General features: G+C 35.5%; 1 protein-coding gene across 7 annotated transcripts in view; it reads left to right on the top strand.

The window, feature by feature from the left end:
* The window catches only part of WDSUB1 (WD repeat, sterile alpha motif and U-box domain containing 1), a 67,267-nt gene that overhangs the window by 14,435 nt on the left and 35,903 nt on the right, over nt 1-16,929 (top strand). For 5 of the 7 annotated variants that reach the window (XM_065931612.1, XM_065931609.1, XM_065931611.1 and 2 more), the window contains 5 exons: nt 3,054-3,147; nt 13,092-13,125; nt 14,416-14,456; nt 14,539-14,645; nt 15,597-15,773. In XM_065931612.1, coding sequence (XP_065787684.1) covers nt 3,054-3,147; nt 13,092-13,125; nt 14,416-14,456; nt 14,539-14,645; nt 15,597-15,773 — 453 coding nt within the window. The remainder of the gene's footprint in view (nt 1-3,053; nt 3,148-13,091; nt 13,126-14,415; nt 14,457-14,538; nt 14,646-15,596; nt 15,774-16,929) is intronic. The other 2 variants (XM_065931613.1, XM_065931615.1) reach the window with 1 other exon arrangement.

Here is a 16,929-nt window from a genome sequence, read left to right as displayed (position 1 = left end):
CTCCACTTCTCTTTTTATATTCCCGTTGAGTGGTGGGCTCCTGACTTGATTTCCTGTGTCTTTCCCCTCTGCCCCCACATTTATCTCTGTCTTTTTCCTATCATAGGAGAAAATTCCTTAGCTTTATCTTTTAACCTTTTTTGAACGTTTTAATCCCATCAATAATACTTTCAGTTTCCAAAAACTTATCTTTTTTCTTTCTTTTTCTTAGTGTCCTCCATTTACTTTATGAATGCAGGATCCTCTCTAAATTCTCAGGATACCAATTAGAGGCTTTTTGTTTTGGTTTTAATTTCTCTTTTGTTTCCCGATCAACTTTGCTCTTGGGCCCTTTTTTGTTTATCCTGATCTCTTTCATGTGGTTACCTTCTTTAACTGCTTGATGATCCTTAGTATCCCATTTACTTTCAAGAGGTAAATAATAAGAAATTTAGAGCCTCTGGGTGGTGTTTTGTACTTGCTGGTTTCCCTTTTGGATAAGAAGGTGGACTGTTGGCCCTTATTGGGAAAGGGTTAGGGGATTGGAGGATGTGGGGGTACCAGGGAGCTCCCAGTCATTGTTTTACTTCTTCCTGGGGAGAAGCATCTGGCTTTCATGCAGCATACTATGGGTGGGGTGGTCAGAGAAGGATGGGAGATAATTAATGTTTCATAAACAGACCTTCAGTAAATTTTTTATGTTTTCATGTCTGTATCATTCTGACTTTCCTTTTCCTTGACTACTAATAAGTCCTACGTCTTTTGGGGTTTTCTGTAAATAATTGTAAGTCTTTTGGGGTTTTCTAGAGAAAGGTAGCTTTTTTCTTGACTGTAGCCCCCTCATTTTGCACTCTAAGGTGTTACTTCTCTATACTTCCTCATTGATTAATTTGCATCTGCCTTCCCAGAATTGGTTTTGGTTTCTCATTTCCTGATGACATTTCCCGCCCTTCCCCTTTTCTTCATTGATGTGAATTTATGTTTTTATAAATTCCTTCATTATCTTTTTATTGAAACTCTGAAATTATATGATCAGTTGGCCATCTTGCTTCAGAGGCCTAAAAATATTGTCACCTAATAAGTGGCAATTAAATCATGCATTGTGTTTCATTGTTTATAAAGTCACTGTCAGAGATCAAGTTGAACACTAGTTAAAGTGGTGGGACAGATTTTAATCAGTAATGTACTATTGTAGTGGGGAAGAAAGTCCAACATGAACTGAACTCAACTTCAGTTTATACAGAGGTGACTGTGTATTTTAAAGAGGGAATAAAGAGCAGGTAAATGGAACCTGTGTGGCATCTAGCAAATGACAAAATTACAAAAAGCAGGAATCTGGGAGTTGGTCCTTATGAAACTCGTCTGGATTTGCTAATGGGCACTTATGGAACTTAGGTTCCTCCCCTCTCACAGAAGAAGGGAAACAGAAGAGGGATTGCTGGAATAAACAGTAAATTCTTTTGGCAGCCTAGAATTTTCTTAGTCCCCAACTGTAAGGGGACTAGGATCATGCTAGGAGTGCAACCGTAAACTGTTTGAGACCATGTTAATTTAAGTCTTTGTTGGCCCAGGTCAGGGCCTGATCCAGGAGGCCACTCAGAATAGCCTGGGTAGTTTGGTTGAGAGAATCTTTGTCGTTTTACTTGTGTATAGAGAAGGGTCTGTTATCAGGAAATACATTTCTTTTTGTGGAAATTAGTTACTGTATTGCCTTTTAGGTTACATGCAGTAATTCTTTTAATGTTTTCAGTCACAGCTGCTAAGAAGTGTTCTGTTATTTCTCTGGTTTATCCTACCTCTTTTAATATCGAAGTAAAAATTCTTTATAGAGAACCAAAAATATAGTCATGTATGTGGATGTTCTCAGTACAGCATATCTTTAGTAATTGTTCAGAAGTAAACCTTTTCCTACATTTTCGGGAAAATGTCTTTACACTGACTCTATAAAAAACATAACAGTTTATAAACGTGCAGTTAGAACCTTTTAATAAAACATTTAGCATTATTTGTACCTAATCTTAATTGCTTGTTTGTAGGGAGGAGTAGATAAGATAAATGGGTCTTATACTTGAGAATGTGACCAATTTGTAGAACCTTATTGCAAGTTTATTAAATCTTCAGTTGTTTTGCAATTTGTTAACATTTTTTCTTTTTTGATTGATTGTGTCTATTTACTAATCTGTATGTGCCTAATTATTGATCAGTGCCTTGAATGCCTACATCTGTTCTCCTGTGTAAAAACATACTCTATTTTTAATAGAAATAAAATATATATTTAATAATAGTGAGATAAACATATTTTTTATTGAAGCTTTTACCTGCACCATGACATTTTTGTTTAGTTAAATGCTGTCTATCCAAGACCGTTAACACTTCAAAGTTCTTATTAGGTCTGAGAAAATTACAGATTTCATTTAATTCCTTGTATCCCCAGATCAACTTCTTAGTGATTATTTTTCTATATTGTCACTAAAATACATTGAATTCCCTTGGCTTATCTTTGAAAGAGTTGTGATATTCCTTTTCAGTAATTATAGAAGGCTTAAAAAGCATTTTTACTGCTACAATACTTTTTTGGGATTTTATAGGATATACTGGAGTTTTAAGATACATAAATTACTATTTTTAATTTATGAAGTGAGAAGATATCTTAATCCAGATATTTAGAACTACAGGCATTTGATTCTTTTTAGGCATTTGGGCAATTGGTGTGTGTGGTATGTGTGTGTGTGTGTGTAAGATACCAAGATTGAAGTATAGTTTAAAATTTTGATTCATTTAAATTTTTATACATATTATAGAGTTTAGAATTTTTAAATTTAAAAATAATTCGATTTTAATCCCCTCTGTCTAGTGTTTGCTGACCCCACCATTTTCTTTACCCGTTACTGAACTTCTGAAACCACTTAATCACAGTGCATTCCAGTACTTGAGTTGCGTGAGGATTTTTTTTTTCCCATCTTTGTGTCCTTTAAATATTCCAAGATTTTATCGAACAAATAAAATAGTTTTTACTTAAAAATAAATTATAAGCACAATCAGCTTGCTAACTTTTCTCACCTTGTTATTTGCAGGTTTTGAATTAAAATATAAAAGCACACTGACTGGACACTGTGCTCCTGTTCTGGCTTGTGCTTTTTCTCATGATGGGCAGATGCTAGTTTCAGGGTAAGCTGTTTAATTCCCTAAAACCATTTAGGTATGAAAAACAATAGACTTAGAGAAAAGTACATAAAATATAAGAGCATAGCTTGCTAAATCACTGTACTGCAAACTTGCAGCCGCTTACTCAGGTCAAGAAATAGAACAGTGGTGGCTTCCCTCGAATTCCTCCTCTTCCAAGTCTGCTTTCTGATGACAGTGCCTTAGGTCATGTGCTGCATTGCCTTTTCCTTTTAAATTGACCTAAAACGAATCACACAATATGAATTACTTTGTGTCTGGCTTCCTTTACTCAATATTACGTTTGTTTTCCGATTGGTTGAGTGAATCTGATGTGTATGGGATGTGAAGTGGTTGTGCTCGGGTGCTTCAGTCATGTCTAACTCTTTGTGATCCAATGGACAGCAGTCTGCCAGGCTCCTCTGTCGATGGGATTCTCCAGGTAAGAATACTGGAGCGGGTTGCCATTTCCTCCTCCAATGGTATGTGATAGGAGTTCAATTTCATTTCTTTCCATATGGGTATCCAGTTGCCCCAGTATGAAGTGAAAAGATAATCTTTTCTTCACCATTTTAATATGCCACCTGTCAGAAATGAGTGATCATATATGGGTGGGTCTTTTTCACAGCCTATTATTCTCTTCTGTTTATCCTTGCTCTAATATCATTCTGTTTTTCTGAAGCTTTATAACTTGGCTTTTTCTGACATTTGACACTTTCATGTGAGTTTTAGAGTTAGCTTATCATACTGTCTCTCCAGTTCCTCCCTCTACACAAAAAAACCTGTTTGGAGTTTGACTGGGATTGTATTGAGTCTGATGAATCTGGGGAGAATTGATGTCTTTTATGGTATTGAGTCTCCACCCCATGAATGTGGCATGTTTTTTTCACTTGTCTTTTGATTTCTCTTGATAATATCTCTCAGTAGAAGATAATTTATTTGTCGCCCTCTATAGAGATCTTGGGGCTTCCCTGGTGGCTCAGAGGTTAAAGCATCTCCCTGCAATGCAGGAGACCCAGGTTTGATCCCTGGATCGGGAAGATCCCCTCAAGAAGGAAATGGCAATCCACTCCAATATTCTTGCCTGGATAATCCAATGGACAGAGAAGCCTGGTAGGCTACAGTCCACGACGTTGCAAAGAATCGGACACAACTGAGCGACTTCACTTTCACTTTCATAGAGATCTTCCTCATCTTTTGTTAGATTTAGTCCAGGCTCTTTTTTGTTGCTATTATAAAAGGTGTGGCTAATATAGGGAAAAAATATATATGGAAAGACAATTGAGTTTTCTGTGAAGATTCTAATTTTGAATTTTTTATATCTAAAATCATATCCTGTGTTAATGATGTTTTTTGTCTCTTCCTTTTTGATTCTTGCCTTCCCTTGTGGGTCAGCTGGTAAAGAATCCACCTGCAATGTAGGAGACCTGGGTTTGATCCCTGGGTTGGGAAGATCCCCTAGAGAAGGGAAAAGTTACCCACTCCAGTTTTCTGGCCTAGAGAATTCCATGGACCATATAGTCTATGGGGTTGCAACGAATCGGACGCAACTGAATGATTTTGACGTCACTTCACTTTGCTGAACTGGCTAACACTGCCAGGATAATGAAAATAGTGATATAGCCAACCTTGTCTGACCTATTTTGCAAAGGGAAAGCTTTGATTAAGTGTGATCATTGTAGGTTTTAGGAGATAAGCTTTATTAACTCTTCTGTTTCTTCCAATTTGTAAGATTTTTTTTCATTAATAGGTATTACAGTTCATCAAATGATTTTTCATGCATCTTTTGAGATCATATGATTTTTCTTTATCCTATTAGTGTCATAAATTATGCTGATTTTTATAAATCTGGTTTATACATGTTAAACCAGACTTGCTTTGTTGGAATAAATACAACTTGAAATTGTAAATTAGTGAAGTATAAACATTTAATTTTTAGGAGAATTGAGAGATGTTTAAATCATACTTGATTAATGGATAGATAACCAGTTAGCTGGTCAGTGATAGATTTCATTTGTGACTAAAAGTCATTGGTAAGATAGAATGGATACATATGATAAAAGAGGGAGTCAGTGGGAAAAAGCGATTAGGATAAAAATACATGGGAATATAAGTGACTAGCAAGAAAAAAATAAATGAACAGAATAGGATTGTAGGACAGAAAGTGTACTAAGGAAGTTGTATAGGGTATAGATTTGGCATGACCATGTAAAAAGCAGTATAGAATTTGTATATACAGATATTAGAGACTTGTGAAACAGAAAAGACATTGCAAAAGGCAGGAAATTTTTGAGTAGATTAAAATGTATGATAAAGAAGAGTAAGGGAAAATGAAGCTGGAAAAATAGGTTGTAGAGATAATAGTGAAAGTCTCTCAGTCGTGTCCGACTCTTTGCAATCCCATGGACTATATAGTCCATGGAATTCTTCAGGCCAGGATACTGGTGTGGGTAGCCTTTCCCTTCTTCAGGGGATCTTCCCAATCTAGGGATTGAACCCTGGTCTCCTGCATTGCAGGCAGATTCTTTACCAGCTCAGTCACCAGGGAAGAGATGATAGAGGATATCATTATAATTTCATGTAGTAGATTTAGGAGAACTATTGAAACTTTTAAAGCATGTCTAACGCACATTTCTTGGCTGTGGAAAATGGGTGAAGTAAAGACATTGAATCATCATTTAGGACAGTAGTTCTCATTGCTTTTTGGTTTTAGGATTCCTTGACACTCTTTAAGTTATTGAGGGCTCCTCCAAAGAGCTTTTGCTCAATGTGTAAGGGTTACATATATTGCTATTTACAGAAAATAAAGCTAAGGAGATTCTAAAACATTTTTAATTTAAAAACAACAATAATAAACTCATTGCATATTAACAGATCATTTTCCTTAGGAGAAATAAAACCAAACATAGAAAAGTGTAAAAGTCATTCTTTTACATTTATGAATATCTCTTCCATATTGGATTAGTGGAAAGTACATAGATTCTCATATCTGTTTCGCACATTTCATTAGCTCTCAGGGCTATGATAGAATCATATGTCATCGAGCAAAACATGTAGGGACTTTTTTTCTCCATCTTCCTCCACATCTCTCCTCTGTTAATTTTCCTCTAGCCCCTTAGCAGAATTTGTATTTTGTTTCCTGCTTACTTCTCTTGATCCAGCCAGATAAAATTAATATTTTATGAATTAGCTTCTATTCCAGCAGGAAGAGTCTGTCTTTGTAATCCAAATAGAGGCTGCCTCTTTACAAAAATTCTGTTCTAGTTGTTAGAATTTTTTGGAAATCAGTTTGAGAATGGCCATCATTGTTAAAAGTTGAGTTCAAAAATAACACCCTTATTTCTTCTTGAGTTGAAAACCAATGAGAGAGAAATACTGGGTAGACACACTTCCTGGTGGCTTCCCTGGTGACTCAGATGGTAAAGCGTCTGCCTGCAGTGCAGGAGACCCGGATTCAATTCCTGGGTTGGGAAGATCCCCTGGAGAAGGAAATGGCAACCTGCTCCACTTCCCTTGCCTGGAAAATCCCATGGACAGAGGAGCCTAGTAGGCTGCTGTAGTCCAAGGGGTCGCAAGAGTTGGACACAATTGAGCGTGATTCACTTTCACTTTTTCTTCTTGAGTTGAAAACTAATAAGAGAGAAATACTGGGTAGATACACTAGATAACAGGATTGTAGAACTGCAGTCAACTTGCTTACCTTTTCTTGGGTGGCATGTACCACCTCAGACTTCCCCTGCAAGGGCAGATCAGAAAAAAAGAAAATCCAGGAGAGGCTGAGCCACATGGCCCAGTGTCTTCCCCAGACTTTACAGTCACATGTCATTCCTTTGCTGCTAAGCAAAGAAGGGAGAATACAGACCAGAAATCTTATTCCCGAAAGAGTGGGAAGTAAATGTTCCCCTCTTCTCAGCAAGATGCTTATTTATGTTTTTTTCTTTTATAAGTGTAGAGGACAGAGTTTTATTGTCAGAAATTAGTGGTAGCTTAACAACCACCCTCTCTCACTCAGCAGTGACTATCGTGAGAAGGCTTAAGGTCACCTTTTCAAAAACTCAAATTGTCATTTATTTCTTTGTACTCTACAACGTTGTTAAAAAAACTGTTGAGCAAGTTAGTTAGCTGGACAGAGTCCACATTAGAGTTTGTTTATCATGAGGGTTATCAAATATTACATGACTTGAAAAACAGTCATAAAAACGGTAGTGAAATCTGAATAACCATGCCATCTATTTTATGTTTTTAGGCTAAAACTGTCAAGGTGTGTACTCAGTATGGATCAATTTTAATACATTCATAGGAGATGATCTAGGAAGTGTAAAATCCAGAAACATGGGTACTGAGTTTTAATCCCAGCTCTGCCATGTACTAGCAGTGCAACCTTGAACAAGTCTAGTTCCATATCTTCTCTCAGCTTCATTTTTCTAAATTATAAAATGGGGAAAATTAAATACTTTCCTCATAAGATTGTTATGAAACTTAACTAAGAAAATGCAGGCAAGGCATTTATTACTTGTATTTGGGGCACAATAATTTCTCAGTCTAGGTATATTAAATATATGTCCCGATGATGATGATGTTCAGTCTCTAAGTCGTGTCTGACTCTTTGTGACCCCAGTGAATGCAGCTCGCCAGCCTTCCCTGTCCTTCACTATCTCCTGGAGCTTGCTCAAATTCATGTCCATTGTGTCAGTGATGCCATCCAACCATCTCATCTTCTGTTGCCTCTTTCTCCTCCTGCCCTTAATCTTTCTCAGCATCAGGGACTTATCCAGCGAGTCGACTCTTCACATTAGGTGGCCACAGTGTTGGAGCTTCAGCTTCGGTATCAGTCCTTCCAATGAATATTCAAGGTTGAGTTCCTTTAGGGTAGACTGGTTTGATCTCCTTGCAGTCCAAGGGACTCTCAAGAGTCTTCTCTAGCACCACAGTTTGAAAGCATCAATTCTTTGGTGCTCAGCCTTCTTTATTGTCCAACTGTTAAATCTGTACATGACTACTGGAAAAACCATAGCTTTGACTGTATGGAACTTTGTTGGCAAAGTGATGTCTCTGTTTTTTTAATATGCTGTCTAGTTTGTCATAACTTTTCTTCCAAAGAGCAAGCATCTTTTAATTTCATGGCTGAAGTCACCATTTGCACTAGTGACTTTGGAGCCCAAGAAAATAAAATCTGTCACTCTTTCCATTTGTTTCCTCATCTATTTGCCATGGAATGATGGGACTGGATGCCATGACCTTAGTTTTTTGAATGTTGAGTTTTAAGCCAACTTTTTCACTCTTTCACTTTCATCAAGAGGCTGTTTAAGTTTTTTTGCTTTTTGCCATTAGAGTGATATCATTTGTATATCTAAGGTTGTTGATATTTCTCCCTGCAATCTTGATTCCAGCATGTGATTCATCCAGGCTGGCATTTTGCATGATGCACTCTGCATATAAGTTAAATAAACAGGGTGACAATGTACATCCTTGATGTACTCTTTTCCCAATTATTTTTGCATATTATTTTTTGTAATCCAGAGCATTGGGCATGTGTATAACACATAACATTAGTTTACCCCCTGATTTTTGACTTCCGCTTTTTCTGGGTTAAGTTTTAGCTGTTGATCTATATTGAGAAGCATTATGAAACAGCTGTTTGAAACTTACCATGTTCATTCAGGATGAGTTTTGGGGATTATGTTTCATGGAATCATCTCTGTAAAGACCTTGGGGGAAATAATTCCTGTAGTTATCAGTCTAAACAACTGATGTCCCTTTCCCGAGCATTGGGTTTGTGTTTCTATCTTAAACTGTATAACAGATGGTGTTTCCTTTTTTGAATTGCTATTGAAGAAGCTCAGGAATAGATTTGTAGCCCTTTAATAGCAAAGTGGACTCTATGTTGTGACATATATTTTGAATACTAATCTTTTTAAAAAATATATTTTATTGAGGTATAGTTGACTTACAATGTTTCAGGTTCACAGAAAGGTGATTCAGTTATACAAAACACATATATTATTTTTGAAATTATTTTCCATCATAGGTTACTACAAGATATTGACTATAGTTCCCTATACTATACAGTAAATTTTTGTTGCATATCTGTTTTTAATTAGAAATCTGCCATTCTATTCACACTAAGTCAGACAAGTGGAATCAAAATGTCATAATATTTTTAGTTAGGCAAAAATTCACAAGTTTTCTAAAATATTTATATTATACATATTTATATATATGTATACAAAAGCTTTTCTGCTACACTTGTTGAAGGCTGGAGAAAGAACATGAAAAAAGAGATGGAGAAATTGAGAACATAAACTAAATGAAATGAGAGCACTGAATGTGAAATAGAAAAATTGAAACAAACTAGATAAAAGTAAAAGATTATCATATAGTCCAGTTGTTTTTAAACATGACTGCTCATTAGTATCATCTGAAGCTTTGGAGAAAAGCAATACCTGAGCATTTGTGTTTTTAAAAAAATTTCAAGGTAATTCTAATATGTGTCTGGATTTTAAAAAGTGATTACAGGTTTTTCTATTAGATATAGCTTTGGTGAGATGTCTATTTTTTTCTGTTGGCCAATCATGATACAGTGGTATTAAGTGAGTAAATAGTTACATAATCACAATAGTAAAAGATGTTTGTCAGTTTTCACAAATTAATAGCCAGATAGAAGTTAAAAGCACAGTTGCAAGCCATAAAGGGAACATAATTAACCTAACTATATAAAATAATTACATACAATTCAGGGGTAAGTGGTAAGTGTACATATATGCACATGTTTTCATCCACCCAGCCAGTCTGTGTCTTTTGGTTCATTTAATCCATTTACATGTTAGATAATTATTGATATGTATGATCCTGTTACCATTTTCTTAATTGTTTTGGGTTTACTTTCTGTAGGTCTTTTCCTTCTCTTGTGTTTCCTGTCTAGAAAGGGTCCTTTATCATTTTTTGTAAAGCTGATTTGGTGGTTCTGAATTCTCTTAACTTTTGCTTGTCTGGAAAGCTTTTGATTTCTCCATCAAAGCTGAAGGAGAGTCTTGCTGGGTAGAGTATTCTTGGTTGTAGGTTCTTCCCTTTCATCACTTTAAATATATCATACCATTCCCTTCAGGTTTGTAGAGTTTCTGTTGAGAAATCAGCTGATAGCTTGATGGGAGTTCCCTTGTATGTTGTCATTTTTTCCCTTGTTGCTTTTAATATTTTCTCTCTTTGATTTTTGTCACTTTTATTACTATGTATCTCGGTGTGTTCCTCCTTGGGTTTATCCTTCCTGGGACTCTGTCCTTCCTGGACTTGGTTTACTACTTCCTTTTCCATGTTCAGAAGTTTCCAGCTATTACCTCTTCAAATAATTCCTCACGTCCTTTCTTTCTCTCTTCTCCTCCTGGACCCCTATAATGTGAATGTTGGTGCATTTAGTGTTGTCCCAGAGGTCTCTTAGGCTGTCTTCATTTCTTTTCATTCTTTTTTTCTATGTTCTGTGATGGTGATTTCCACCATTATGTCCTCTAGATTATTTGTCCTTTCTTCTGTCTCAGTTATTCTACTGTTGATTCCTTTTAGTGATTCATATCTGTTTGTTCTTTAGTTTCTCTTGAACTCTTCTGTCCCCACTCCAGTACTCTTGCCTGGAAAATCCCATGGATGGAGGAGCCTGGTGGGCTGCAGTCCATGGGGTCGCTGAAAGTCGGACACGACTGAGCAACTTCACTTTTATGCATTGGAGAAGGAAGTGGCAACCCACTCCGGTGTTCTTGCCTGGAGAATCCCAGGGACTGGGGAGCCTGGTGAGCTGCCGTCTATGGGGTTGTATAGAGTCGGACACAACTGAAGCGACTTAGCAGCAGCAGCAGCAGTACTCTTCTGTGAGCAGAGTTGAAGTTTTAGAGTGCCATAAAGTGGTGGGAAAGGAGTAACAAGACTTGGCAACTAATGCATCCTCTATAAGGAAGAAAGTGGGGTCAAGGTGACAGGGCAGATTGTGGTAGAATCACTGAAAGAGTTTTATGTAGCAAAGGGGAAGGGTTGAATATAGCAGGCAGGATATGTATAAAATGGGGCACCAAATACTCAGAGCATTTATTTGATATTGGTGCAGGTTCTATTCAGGGAATACTTTGAGGTTTTATATTTAGTAATTTCAAAGTATTTTATGTCTGTTTATAGTGCTTATAATTATTTTCTTTGTCTTTGAAACCCAAATCTCAAAAACTGAAAACTGTTTATTTTTCCCTAATAGTAATTTCCTTCCCTCCAAATCTAATCAGTTATCAAATTTCATTACACCTCTTTTGAATAGGAGGTGAGTTTAAAATCCTTTTAGTCTCTTAAGGGTCTGCAGGTCTCTGCCCATAATCTCTATTCTTCTTGTTCAGATTCTGTAGACTCAAAGAGTTCTTCATGCTTGGCCTTTTGCTTCTCAGGTTCGTTTTTATACCTCATCAGCAAGTGAACCTGTTTCATTTTTATGGTGTCTTGTCTATCTGTTGCCTACAGGATCATTTACTGATGATCTAGCTTCTCAAGTGATATACATCATTGGGATGAGTTAGTTTTAATTGCACTAGTGGTAATCTCAGAAAATAGAATTTCCTTCTGTTTAAGGATGGTAAGAAGTAATGAAGTTTTCCCTAAGAATTTCAGATATTCCAGTGATAATACCTTATACTGTGAAGAATTTAGGACTAAATAAAAAGTGTCTGTGGGGCTTCCCAGGTGGTGCTAGTGGTAAAGAACCTGCCTACCAGTGCAGGAAATGTAAGAGACACAGGTTTGATCCCTGGGTCGGGAAGATCCCGTGGAGAAGGAAATGGCAACCCACTACAGTATTCTTGCTGGAGAAGCCCATGGGCAGAGGAGACTGGCAGGCTATGGTCCATAGAGTTTCAAAGAGTTGGACACAACTAAAGTTTCTTAGCCCACACGCGCACAAGAGTGTCTATAACTCATGTCTGGCTATGTATATTAGCTGCTAATATTTTCAGTGTTTTTTGATTTAGCATTTAATGCACTAATTCTGTTTTTTACCGTCCAGAATGCATCTGTATGCTTCTCACTTGTGTTTCATTTTATGTTTGAACAAAGTCTAATTTCTATTTTGAATTTATGACAAAGATTCTATTGTCAAAATCCATTACCAATGCTGTAGAGACTACTAAATAAGGAATTTTCAAAGAAATTTTAAGCCTTATAATAGGTGTGACTCCTGTTGTCAGACTATAATCAGCTACTTTTAATAATAATAAAAGTGCTGTTAAAATTGTACAGAGCAGTAACACTTGTTGTATTTTCTCACTTTCTACATATGGTGGCATAACAACTGTATCCAAAGGGGGGGAAATACCACGTACAAACACGTTTGTCTGTTGTTTTTTATTATGTAATTTGTTAGGCTGTTGCATTTTTCTTTGTATGATAATTTTTTTCACCACTGGAATAATCCCAGATAGATGTTTTAATTTTTATAGTATTGAAAGAAATCATGTAGGGTCTAAATAAAGTTTAGAATTACAGTTTTAAAAAATGAGTCACATACATATTGACTAGTAATTAAGGCACAGTCATATTAATAATAAAGAACAATGCTATCCAGAATAAAAATCAAGTAGCAACTGATAGGTTTCCCTTGTAGTGGTTTTTCCCTTTGAGTTATTAACGTCATATGAAATTGTGTCTTATTTATTCATTATAAATGCTTACTCTGTTTAGGACTATATAGTATAAATAACATGTGCTGGTGTTTAATAAAGTTTATAATTTTCTGATAAATTTGGTATGTGGTATATAGTTTTTTAAAATAAGTTTATACAATGAAAAATAGACTGCATTCTGAATGTGTGCATATCAAAATTTCAGCCTTTTCTTAAAAAGTTATTAAAATGATTTAAATATACAAATACTGTACTTCATTTTTGTAGAACTTTTCACCCATTATCCTTTTTTTTTTTCTCTTAAAGATCAGTGGATAAGTCAGTTATAGTGTATGATACTGTAAGTACTTCACATCTTGTATGATCTTTGTAAATTATGTTTGCTTGTTAGGCTGCTGAATTTCAAGTTGAGTTAGGCAGGATAAGGAAAATGTGTATATATATTTTTTTGTTTAGGGTGCCTAAAAAGATAATATGTACATTTCAGAAATACTTATACATAGCTATATATGTAAGGTATTGGTTCTGGGTCAAGCCCTGAAATATTTCAATAATGGTTTTAAGATAGACAGATATTAATCTGATAAAAGAAAATACCAATTTAAAGAGCACCAGTATCCAAAACATCACTTTAAATCAATTATTCTTAAACTCTTATACCAGGTTTTCATAACAACAAAGGATAATTTACTGGAGGGTAAGAGTATACTTTTAGGTATCGTTTCTAATAGTTCGTTACTATATATTGGAGGGTTTTGGTAGCGCACAGCTGAAAGCTAAAAGTGACCCACTGCTTTAGAGTTGCAGCTGGGTTTAGAGACTAGTATAAGGAAGAGTAGGTTATAATGGATTTGGAGAAATGGGACTCTTTGTAGATGCATGTGACTAAATACCGGGTGGAAGAAAATCAATGTTTAATATACTGTGAAAATATTCTCCGAGAGAAATCAGGGTTGAGTGAACCCTTACAGTGGTTGAATTTAGGTTGTAGCTGTGCCAGCAAATGAAACAGAGATGTGAATCATCAAAGGAGTGTGTGGCAAGTAAGGAAGCTAATAAGTTAGTTCTGCTCTTGGAAGTTCCAGTCACTGAGAGGTCTGGCAGAAAATGGGAAAGAGTACTCAATCGAGGTGAAGTAGATCCTTACTATTTCTCAGAAAGTTTTCATGAAAAGTTTCACAGAAACAGCTAAAGTATTAAATTTCCTCCATAAAATATGTATATGAGTCTCAGTTAAATACAACTAGGTACTGGATGGCCAACTAAATGCACTCAGAATTGAAGTGATTAATTTCTACTCACTGGTCTGCAGTGGGTACAGGTCAAATACCATAACAAAAATACAAATTATTTCATGGTTACTATTAGTTAAGACAAATCAGCCAGGACTATATTAATCTAAAAATTTTAGCAGACAGCAGTAGTAATAATTGAGGAAGAATAAAATAAGTACTTGATGATATTATTATAAATGCTATTCTCTATTCATTGGATAAGTTTCAGCTTATATTAATGACTCAATAATATTGGAATACATAGAGTATACAAGCCATTCAGGTCAAGCAAGTCTTTGTTAGTAACTTTACTCTTGCCTGAGTAAATATAAAGCTGTTTATTGTTATTTTTTCAGAATACTGAGAATATACTTCACACCCTGACTCAGCACACCAGGTCTGAACTTTTAACCTTGCTTTGTATTAATGTAATTTAAAAATTGGTCTAAGGCTATATAATAGTTGTTTTCATTAACTAGGTATGTCACAACTTGTGCCTTTGCACCCAGTATCCTTTTACTTGCTACTGGTTCAATGGACAAAACAGTGAACATCTGGCAATTTGATACGGAAACACTTTGCCAAGGTTAGTAAGGATATCATGTTTAACAATACCACCACCATTCACCATTAAAATCAGAAATTCAGTAATTTTTTGACAAATTATACATGTTGCTTTTTTCAATATAAAGCATACATCCAAAGTTAATATAACTTAAAAGTAATTTGAGAGAACCCAGTGTTAAAGTTAACCCAGTCGTCCATGTTAAAACTGTCAGTAAATGCTTTTGGGTGCATGCTCAGTTACATCATACCTCCCATAGTTTTGTAAGCTCTTGATTTATACTCTGTACTGACTTTTCAGATATTAACAAATATAGCACTAGGACAAAGTAGAAATGATTGTTTTGTCCTAGTGATTTCATTTTTAGTTTCGTTAAGCAGCACTGGCGCAATTTAGAAGTTTTATTTTTATCACTGTCAAAATTAGCAGTGGTGCTAATATGCAGATGACAGATCAAATATAATACTTCTGCTGATGCCAGTTTTATATAATGTTAAACTTTTTCCGGAGTGAGAAAAACTCCAAAAGAGTAGCATTTAATTAAATAATGCTTTAATTATATGTAGTATTTGATTTAAAAAATTTTTTTTAAAGATGTTAAAGTAGAAAACACAGATTTAAGAACATTTTGTTTACTTTTTAGTACAAAGTGAGAATCTTTATATTGGGCTTCCCAGGTGGTGCTGGGGTAAAGAACCCACCTGCCAGTGCAGGAGACTTAAAGAGATGTGGGTTCAGTCCCTGGGTCTGGAAGGTCCCCTGGAGAAGGACATGGCAACCCACTCTAGTATTCTTGCCCAGAGAGTCCCTTGGACAGAGGAGCCTGGAGGACTACAGTCCACAGGGTTGCGAAGAGTTAGACATGACTGAAGCCATGTCGCACACACGCAAGAGAATCTTTATAAAGGATATACTTTTGCTTATTATTTCACTTACCTTTTTGTTTGAGTGTTCTTTTATTTGTTTTTTAAGCAAAGATTCCAGATCAACCGAAGCAGTTTACTGAAAATTGGTCAGAGGATGATGTCTCAAACTGGCTTTGTGCCGAAGGTTTAGAAGACCTCGTTGATATTTTCAAAATGAATAACATTGATGGAAGAGAATTATTGAATCTTACAAAAGAAAGTCTAGCTGATGATTTGAAAATAGGTAAGACTAGTGAAAGAAAGTCTTAAAAACAACTTTTAATAATTTACTATGAGATTGGTTTTAATTGCATTAATGGTTTCCTCTTAGTATTCTTATTCTAGCACATTAGTTATTCTGGAATATGCTTTTGTATAAAGGAGAGTATGTTTTTAGTAGATTATAGAAAAGAAATGTTACATACTCTTTTTTAGGTAATTAAAGCCACCATGTAACTAATTTTAAAAACATGTGTTTTTTAAGTTGCAGTATAATTCACCCTTTTAAAAGTGTACAGTAGTGTAGTAAGTGACTCTAGTATACTATTCAGATGTACAACCATCGCAACTGTAATTCCAGAACAATTTTACCACTTCAGAAAGAAACCCCATGCCCATTAGTGGTCATTCCTATTTCCTTTCTCTCTAGCTCCTGGCAACCACTAATTACTTTTTGTCTCTAAGGATTTGCCTATTCTTGACATTTCATATAATGTCAAGGCCTTCTGTGCCTGGCCTCTTTTGCTTAGCATGTTCTCAAAGATTCATAAATGTTGTAGTATATATTAGTACTTCATTTTTATAGCTGAATAATATTTCATTATATGAGTTACCACCTTTTACTCATCCATTCGTCAGTTGATTGAATTTAGATTGTTCTCATTTTTAATGTTTTTTAAATTATGCTACTTTGAACATTATCATGTACAAGTTTTATGTGGGCATCTATTTTCAGTTTTCTTGGATGTTACTGATTTATATCCATAGAACTTAACCAGAAGAAGACAGAGTCTTTTGTGATTGGGAGCTGGGAGTGAGTGTTATTAAATTTCATTGCTTAGAAAGAAAAGACACCCTTACCAGCTAAACCCTCGGTGTGTGTAACGGGCAGTATTTGACTATATATGCTTTAACTCTGAAAAAGCATCTGACTGTTAAGATGACAAATTAAATAGTCCATCAGCTCCTGTACTCTCCTTTCTATCCCGCCCCCAGTCCTGGAAATGTTGTGTGTTTGAGAATTGATGGAGTCTAGATACAAACAGCATCAAAAATATAAAACTTGTTTGAGTGGAATTGGTGGGTCTTATGGTAGCTCTATGCTTGCATTTGAAGAACTGCCAAGATTGTTTTCTAAAGCAACTGTGCTTTTTTCTTTTTTTAAAGTAATCTCTTTCTTT

Source organism: Muntiacus reevesi, chromosome 3, assembly GCF_963930625.1.
Source record: "Muntiacus reevesi chromosome 3, mMunRee1.1, whole genome shotgun sequence".
NCBI lineage: Eukaryota > Metazoa > Chordata > Mammalia > Artiodactyla > Cervidae > Muntiacus > Muntiacus reevesi.
Note: the sequence above shows the minus strand (reverse complement) of the source record. Positions and strands in the feature narration are given on the sequence as shown.